This window comes from Agelaius tricolor, unplaced genomic scaffold (assembly GCF_023055355.1).
Source record: "Agelaius tricolor isolate 1412-34295 unplaced genomic scaffold, bAgeTri1.0.p SCAF_33, whole genome shotgun sequence".
In the NCBI taxonomy this organism is placed as follows: Eukaryota; Metazoa; Chordata; class Aves; order Passeriformes; family Icteridae; genus Agelaius; species Agelaius tricolor.
Window position 1 is genome coordinate 5,372,433 of NW_027269293.1, and position 8,494 is coordinate 5,380,926.

Genomic DNA, 8,494 nt, shown 5'->3' on the forward strand with positions numbered 1-8,494 from the left:
GATCTGTGCAGCCCCACGTGCTGAGCAGCCATGCTACTGTTCTGTTCTGGCAGGGACATGGTGGTTTTGCAGTCAGTCTCAGAGGAAGCAGAGCTCCTTCCCAAAAGGAGCCTGGTGTCTGGTGCTGTTCATGTTTCAGCCCTTGGGGTCTCTGTGGTGCTGTCTTGTGCTTTGGCCTCAGTGTGGTTGGCTCAGCCTGCCAGGATTAAGCAAAGTGTGTGCTTGTGAGCAGAGCTGAAATACAGTTGTCTCTGTTCAGCTCCATCTTCAGAGCCAACTGCCAGCCAGGGATGGAGTTTGCATGTCAGGAGAGAGCAACTGCTTGGGAAAGGGAAGTCTGAATTGTCTGGGGGATCAGGGACACCTCAAAGGACATTGAAGGAGCCATGGGGCTGGCAGCAAGTGGAGAGAGCAAGCTGAGAACAGGGTGCAGAGAAGTCCAAATAATTGGGAACAGAGGAACATGAAAACTTTTAGGGAACTGTGAGTAAGTAAAGGATACCTCAGGGAGAGGAACAGGAATTACACAGAGGGAAGAGAGAGAGGGAAGGCAGCAAAACAGCAAAGAGTCAGGAGGAGGGGAATCCTGGTGCTTGGTGTGGTGGTAACTGTGGCCAGTGAAGGGGTATGGCAGCAGTTCTGTGCACCTACCATAAATCTCAACGTCATCATAGATGTCAGTGTCCCTGCAAGGACAAAGACAGGGTGCTGTGGGCAGTGTGGTGTCCCATGTTCCACCATCCCCCAACCCTGAGGCAATGGTCAGCTCCTGCTGCCTGGTCTGTCTCAGCTCCTCCTGCCCTGTCTGTGGACTCTGGTGTCCACCTGCAGCCCTGTTTCCCCCTCCCAGTGCTGTGCTCTCCCTGCATGGCTGGGACCATCTGCAGTGGGGTTAAGGTGACTCTGGTCCCTCTCAGGATGGTGGCTTCATCCCAGGCTGCCAGGAGCTGCAGATCCAGCTCTGCAGAGAGGCTCCTGTCCCAGCAGCAGCCTCTGAGCAGTGTCTGGGCAGGTCCCACACGAGGGACCACAGCCTGGGGAGTGCTTCCAGTGTCCCAGTGACAGAATCTCTCCTCACACCAGAAATGGCAGATTCCATCCCAGGGGAAACTGCTGGTGTTAGGCTGATGGTCACAGCCTGAGCTGGGTAGCTTTGAGTTGTCAGCCAGGGCTAGTTTGGTACTGGCCACTCATGGAGCAGCTGTTGTAGCTGATGGAGTGGAGATGAAGGGGCTGGGAAAGGATACTCACAGAGGCAGCATCACGGCCCGGGGCACATAGCCATCTGCAACAGAGTGGAGAAAAACATGTCAGGTTGTGCTGGGAACCAGGGCATGAGCAGGAATCACCCCAGCACCTGCCCCTGCCCGGGGTTTAGCAACACCTCACATTCCCAGAAAGGGCAGGGACAAGGAGGAATCCAGCTCTGGGCAGCCCAGCTGGAGCCTCAGCAGGAACCTGCTCGGGGCAGAGTCAGGAAGGAGCCTGCCAGGCTGAATGCAGCTGGCAGGGAAGAGCCTGAACCCTTCCCCTCTGCCTGAGTGATCTCCAGCCCATTCCACCTGGAGGCTTCAAGGACTGCAAAAGCTTTTAGCAGAGGGAAAGGAGAAGCCCAGCTCACAGCAGAAATGCTGCTGCTGAGTGGAAGGAAGAGCAGGATATTTGTGCAGAGAAAAGTGGGAACCTTCTCAGGATAGCAGGGTACCTGTCAGATCTGTCTAACAGGTGGAGGAGATCTGTCAGAAGGTCTGTCAGGGTCAGGGGATGTTTGCACAAAAAAGCTTCTTCCCAAAACTGTGCTGTGCTCCCTGCTGTGGGCGAGCCCCATCCCCCTCCAGACTTACACCTCCTCTGGCTGTTCCGACAGAGGATTTGCTCCTGATTTGTGAACTGAATGACATCAAGGATTTCTCCCGGTCTCAGTGGCAGGTTCTTCGCTCTGCCCCTCTTCTCTGTCGCTGCAGGGTCGACCATCATCTGAGTCAGGACTTTGATGCTGCCTTCGAACTGAAACACAAAACAGCAGCGCCCATGGGGAGTTGAGTCAGGCAGGTCTGACCGCTCTCCCTCCTTGAAAAAGAACAGATTCCTCTCTGGCCAAAGAGTCTGTGGAACTGGTCTGATCTGGGGGAATGGGGCAGGTGTGACCTGGGGGAACAAGCCAGGGTGTGATCTGGGTATCGCTGGTCCCTGAGGAGCACAGCTCCTTTCTGCCATTGCACTGCACCCTTCCCAGAAGGGGAGAAGAAGCTCAAAGGGAAAAGTGATCACTCACTGCTGCTCACCTTGAATTTCTTCTGAAACCCCCTGTCCATCTTCTCTTCCTTCTTGCATGCCTTGAGTGTCATGGTCTTCATCTTCTGGGAGACCTGGGATTCTCTGCAGCCATTGAAAGCCATGGGAAGGTTCAGATGACCCCACTCCATGCTCTGCTCCTTCCCATCCCCTTCTCCCTGCTGGCTGCTCCCCATTGCATTTCCCTGCACCAGCCCTGGGGCTGTGGAGGCTCTCAGGCCAAGGTGTACAGCCTGCAGCTTGTGCTCTTCACCACAGACCTTCCTATTGCAAGCCCAGCAGAGACCATTAAAGCAGCAGCTTTGTCAGAGCAGCAAGGAGCCCTGGCCATTTTGGGACCCTTAGAAAGAGTAAAAAAGCCCCATTACCTCTGTGTAGCTGCCAGCAAGGTAACCCTGTTAGCGGCTCGGCCAGCATTTCCACCTGTAAAACCAAACCCGGGGAGAGGTGCTGCCATGAGGCTGCTGTGAGGTGAAAACACTTGCCAAAGCAGGATACAAAGAGCAGCAAGAGCTTTCTCCTCCTGGGACCAAATCCTGAGTTTGCCCCCAAGTGTGGGGGGATCAGGGCTTCCTGTGCCTATTTCCAAGAGGAAGGCACTTCCCTGCTGTGTGGGGGAGCAGCAGGCTTAGAACAGACCCTGCTGCTGCCCACGGCTCACTAGGGCCTCTCAGAGCTGCAGGTCTCACCCCAAACAGCATCCAAGCCCCTGCTGTACTCACCTCCTCTGGGGCAGGGACACACAGACAGCTGGGACACAGAAGGCAGCAGAAGGCCTGGGCTTCTCCTGGTCAGCTCAACAGGCTCAACATCATCGTATATCTCATCTTCATCCCTGCGGGGAGGCAGAGCACGGTTAGGAGGTGCTGCTGCAGTGGGGGCTGAGGGCAGAATTGGGGCTGCCAGGAGGAGGGTGGGCTGGCCATGGACTGGCCCTGGCTCTGGGAGCCAGAGCTGGAGAGCAGCTCCTCACACAGCTGATGTGGACAGGCAGCAGGGTGCAATGGCCACAGTGAGGTAACATAGCCCCAAGGGATGGCCATACTTCACACTGTGGGAGCTGCTTCCACACCCTGGGCTCCAGCAGCAGGCAGGAAAACCCAAACATCTTCTTGCTGTCACATCTTGTGCCCTTCCCAGCGGCTTGGCACAGCCTGGAACAGCAGCGCTGCCTCAGTCCTTACCCCGTGCCACTTGGAGCATCCTGCAGTGGGAACCGTGCAGGCACTGATGCAGCACAGCCTGGTTGCAGGTGACCTGTGACAAACAACAGAGCAGGAGGGAGCAGGGAAGGATTATTTCATATTTTCTCCTCAGCTCTATCAGCCACCCTGAGGTCAGAGCCACTCTGGGCTGGATTTAGTGCAGGAGGAGGTGGGGAGATAAAACTGACTACACATCTTGATAGAGCAAGGAGTTTTTTACTCCATAGCTCATCCAGGGATATTCTTCCAGCACACCAGTGCACAGCTCATCAGGTTCATCACTGAGGACCCTGATTATGTATTTTCCTGTTTGCATATTTCTAATGTTACTTTCTTCCTGGACAAATGATAGAAGGAGAGGGGAAGAGGCCAAAACAGGTATCATGAATATGGAAAACCCCTAAATTTCAGGTATGTACCAGAGTCAGGGCAAGTCCTGGATATGTCCACATGCTCAGGAGCATCATCAGTCAGAACATACTGCTGCCCCTTTTAGGATTGCTAGCATGACCACACCCCTGCTAACAAGCCCTTATTTGTGTCACAAGCCCTTTCTCCAGCCTGGTCAACCAGACCAACCAAAAATGGGCACAAAGACCTGAGTACAACATCAAATCTCTGCTGGTTTACAGTACCAAGTAATACACAATCAGATACTTGGCCCTAAAAATCATAAGATTGCCCTAAAAATTAACAAAAATGATCAAATCAAGGCAAGGTGTGATTCTAGATGTTGCAGCTTCCCTCAGGACCCATGAGACAAATAAATACTTGTAGCCAGTCATGTGAGAATCTCCCAGCACAACAGCATGGCCAGCCCTGATAACACCTTATAATTAAAACACAGACCAGCTCAATTTTTCAGTTCTCTTAAGGAAAGGAAGGGAAGTCTACTCTCATGGTTAGAGAAACTGAGCAAGAAATGGTATTTGAAACAGCTTTCATCACCTGTGGTGTGGATTAGCAGAAGAGCAACTGTGAGAAACCACCACAGCAGCCTGGCTCTGGAAGGCCACTGTGGAGCGTGCTGGGGCAGTGTCTGACTGGCACCTCCCCTGCTGCTCCTGCCCATCACCCCTTGGGCACCTCTGGGAAGAGTCTGGCCCCATTTTCTCCCCCTTAGGTAGCTGTGGGCAGTGACATCTCCCCTTCTTCCCTCTCCTCCCAGCTGAACAAGTCTGGGTCTCAGCCCTTCTTTCTCCATGTGCTCCAGTCCCCAGCCATCTTGGGCTCACTCCAATTTGGCAATATCTCTCATGTTACATACTCCAACTTAACTTCCTACAAAGACTCCAGAGACGGAAACTTGTGCCCAGCCAGGGACAGGGAACTTTGTTTCTTCACCTGCCCTCCTTCTCTCTCATTCTCATCCTCATCCTCATGTTATTGCCTATAAAGGCCCCTTTGGTAATAAAAACCCCCACCTCTCCATAAGCCCTCCCAGTATTTCCATCCCCCAAGAGCTGCAGGCTGTAACTGGGGAGATTTTCCTTCCTGAATGGGCAGTGCCCTTTCCTGAGGGGCTTTTCTGTGCCTGGCCATACCCAGCTGAGCACTCCTCGGTGGTTCTGTGGCAGGACAGATGGATGTCCCAGGACGTGCAGCTGCTCTGAACTTTGCCAAATCCACATCAGGAGGGCGCCGGGGCTTGCCTGGCTTCACTCCCAGTGCCCCGACATGTGGCAAAGGCTTCCTCCGGGGCAGAGCTGGGTGCTCCATCCTCTGGGGGCTTCCCACAGCGAGCAGGGGCGCTGCAGCAGCTGCACCTTTGGCAAGAACCACTGGAGCCCTCTTGTCTTTGCCAGGTGGCCATGTCTGCTGGGCTGGCTTCCTGTGGGGAGGATCAGAGCTGGCTTCCACCCTCTTGTTCCACACATCTCCTCCCGGCTTTGCAGGCACTGGGTGGAAGTTGGCACCTGGAGCCGTCCCCTTCTTCCGACACACCGTTGGCGCTGGGGTCTCGCAGGCAGAATGAGGTGAATGCTGTCCCAGACTCTGACCTGTACTGTCAGGTGGAGAGGCCCTGCTGCAGTCCCTCCTGCTCCAGGGGGCCTCCTGAGGAGGATGACCCTTGGAGGCCATGGCAGAGGTCTGTCCTGGCTCTGGTCCATGAGAGGCTGCAGGGTGACTCTCGGGCCAGCCACCCACCTTGGGAGGTTCTTTCCTGTTCTGTTGGAACTTTGCCCGAAGGTGCCTCACCACGGCATCTCTCCCCTCCAGAGGCATCTGCAACCATTAAGAAAAACAGTTCCAGTTGAAACACCATGGAGGAAAATGAGTCAAAATTCCCCCTGGGGAATGTGGTACTCCTTCAACATGGTCTCACACTAAGTCTTCTCCACAAAACAAGGTCTTTGCTGAAAAAGGTCCTGAATATATCTGAGTAAACAACATGGGGCTGCATCAAACTGGGACCAGGTTACCCCACGAGGGCATCCAGGAGACCTTTCATGGAGTCTTTTGGTCTGATCCACCCTCTGTCCACAACCAAGGACCATCAAATCAGAGAGACTGTGTGGGACTCACATTCTCTGAACAGAGAGAGAGAGATCATTCTCTCTTGCAGGGTTTTCTCCTGGAGAAGCACAGAGAAGAAGAGAAAACAATTCTTATCTCTACTTGCTGCTCCTGTTGTTTTTACACATGTGGAATGTATTAGGAAGATTGGTTACCTGAAGGGATTTGTCAATTGATTCTGCTGAGGATTGTTATGTTTCCTTGGCCAATCACTCAAAGCTGTGTCCTGTCTACAGACAGTCACGGGTTTTTCTTTAATATTCTTTATAGTATATTATCTTTATTATAGTATAGTATAATGTAATATAGTATAGTTTTAATAAAGCAATTATTCAGCATTCTGAATCAATGGAGCCAATCATTCCTCACCTCAGGGGCGCCCTACAATACTACAAGTGGTGATCTCCGATGTTGGCTGAAGAACCAGGACCAGGATGGATCCGCCGCATTCACAGCTGAGGCTGAACACGAGAAGGTTTGCTGCACACTCACGGGAGTGTGTCCGGTGGTCCTCTGGTGAGTCACGAGATGGGAAACACCCCTCAAACCCTGGCTTAGACCCCGCGGGACCCTGCACAACCCACTTGTAAGCTGACACTGGCTCCACCGAGAAGGCACTGTTAACCCTTCCCCTCCCAATGATAACAATTCCACAGGACTGGACGGTAGTAGCAAAGCTCCTGAGGGCAGAATCTGAGATCCAGAGATTCCCAGGGATCAGATGGGAGCAACCTGCCCTACCCTGGTCCTGTTTTCCAGGATGAGTTGGTGGGGGAGACTGCACAGGACCATTGGATCACTCCCTGGAGGAAAAGCAGGGACGGCATTGCTGGGACTCACCCACCAAAGGCTGCGTGCAGACAGAACAAGGCCAAGAGGCGGCAGACTGCCCTACTTCTCTGCCATGTGTCTTTCCTGTGTGGTTCACACTGTGCACACACAACCAGCACACATCTGCTCCAGCACAGAGCTGTCTTTAGCTTCCTCAGTGACCAAAATTCACCTTTCTCTAGAGCCTCCAGAGAAATGCTGCCAGGAGGAGGCTGTGAACGGCTCCTGCAAAAAGACTGCCAGGTTGGAGGTATGGCACAAAGCTACGGGATGGGGCTACATTTTTCCTGATCTTCTCAGATGGACCTTGTGAGAGGGGAGGGATCACCTGACCCTCTCCATCTTTCTCCCATGCCCCTGTCCCCACACCACAGTGTCCCTTTGCACTGGAGCTGGCTGCCTCGCTGGAGCTGTACGCTTTGATTTGGGAGTTTTTATCCTTCTGGGATTTCAGTTTGGGTTTGTAATTGCATAATTTTTATTTTCAGGGAAAAAATTTAAAAAAGGGAAAGGCTGATATGGAGAGACGCTGATGCAATATTTTTAGACATAACTGATCAACTGTATATATACAGACTTACAAAAGTGCAAATTCCCCAGGCAAACACCCCAGTTTTCCTGGTAAACCCTCAAATGCAGCACTTGGTATAAGCAGTGCTGAAGCAGCATGAATATGTAATTTCCTGTATACCAGCACTGGGGCTTTCACTCAAATTAGTGAAAAATCAATGTTTTCCAGATTCCCAAACATGCTGTTGGGATTTTTGACACCTGAATGATTTGGTGGTTTGTAATGATCATTTTTGGGCCTGTTCCATGAGCTGGGACTTGCTCAAAGCCTTGGATGTACAGCACTGCCATCACTGTGATCAGTTCCAGGTTTTCCAATCCATTTTGTGCTGGTGGGGGCTCTCCTGGACTTGGTGGGAGTGTGGCCTCCTCCTTTCACAGATGTTTATATTCAGCCTAAGTTCACCCAGCAAACCTTCCTCTGAGCCCAGAAACTGCTCAGAGACCTTTGAAGCTCCATCCAGCTCAGACGTACAGAAGGACTTTGCCTTTCAGGAGGAGTGAGGTTGTTGGCCAGATCCAGCCCCTCACAATGGGGGGTTGTTGGCCAGATCCATCCCCAAAACCCTTCCAACCAGGACGTATGGCTCCCAGTGTGCCATCCCCATCTCCACTCTAGCCCAGGTCTGGTTGTTACTCACCATCTTCCATCAGTGGATGCTTTCCTCTGTGCTCACCTCCTTGCTGAAGACCACCTGAAGCATTCTGGACAAGCCTCTCTGAGGTGCCCTCCCTTGAAACCAGCAGCTCTTTCCTAACAGCTGGTGAGGAGCTGTGTGCAATGCCAGGAAGTTGCTTTTGCTTGATGAGACCGCACAAGGAGGAGGAGAAAGAGGAGGAGGAGCAGCTCTTGGTACACTGCTAGTTTGGCTCTGCTGCTGTTTGACACTTGCATCCCACCAAGTCCTGCTGGCCATAAGAGGAGAGCCCCGGTTTTGGGAACTGACTGCGGGATGTGAGGAGATGGGAGCAGGAGGGTGGGCAATGTCCTTGTCCAGTGGTGGCCCAGGATTCCTCTGCAGGTCAGGTCTCAAAGCTGCACAGGACTTGCGGGGCAGGGAGCTGCAGAGGGTGCA

At 52.9% G+C, this 8,494-nt stretch overlaps 1 protein-coding gene across 1 annotated transcript; it reads right to left on the bottom strand.

The window, feature by feature from the left end:
* Window positions 1-53: 53 nt before the first annotated feature.
* On the bottom strand, window positions 54-8,122 carry PRAM1 (PML-RARA regulated adaptor molecule 1). The gene is made up of 10 exons (XM_071451608.1): window positions 8,096-8,122; window positions 5,045-5,726; window positions 3,480-3,552; window positions 3,018-3,130; window positions 2,664-2,718; window positions 2,286-2,379; window positions 1,845-2,007; window positions 1,252-1,285; window positions 652-686; window positions 54-196 (listed from the first exon to the last, which is right to left on the bottom strand). Exons 1-10 carry the CDS (start codon window positions 8,120-8,122, stop codon window positions 192-194), a joined length of 1,281 nt encoding a protein of 426 aa, XP_071307709.1. The 3' UTR covers window positions 54-191.
* Window positions 8,123-8,494: the final 372 nt, after the last annotated feature.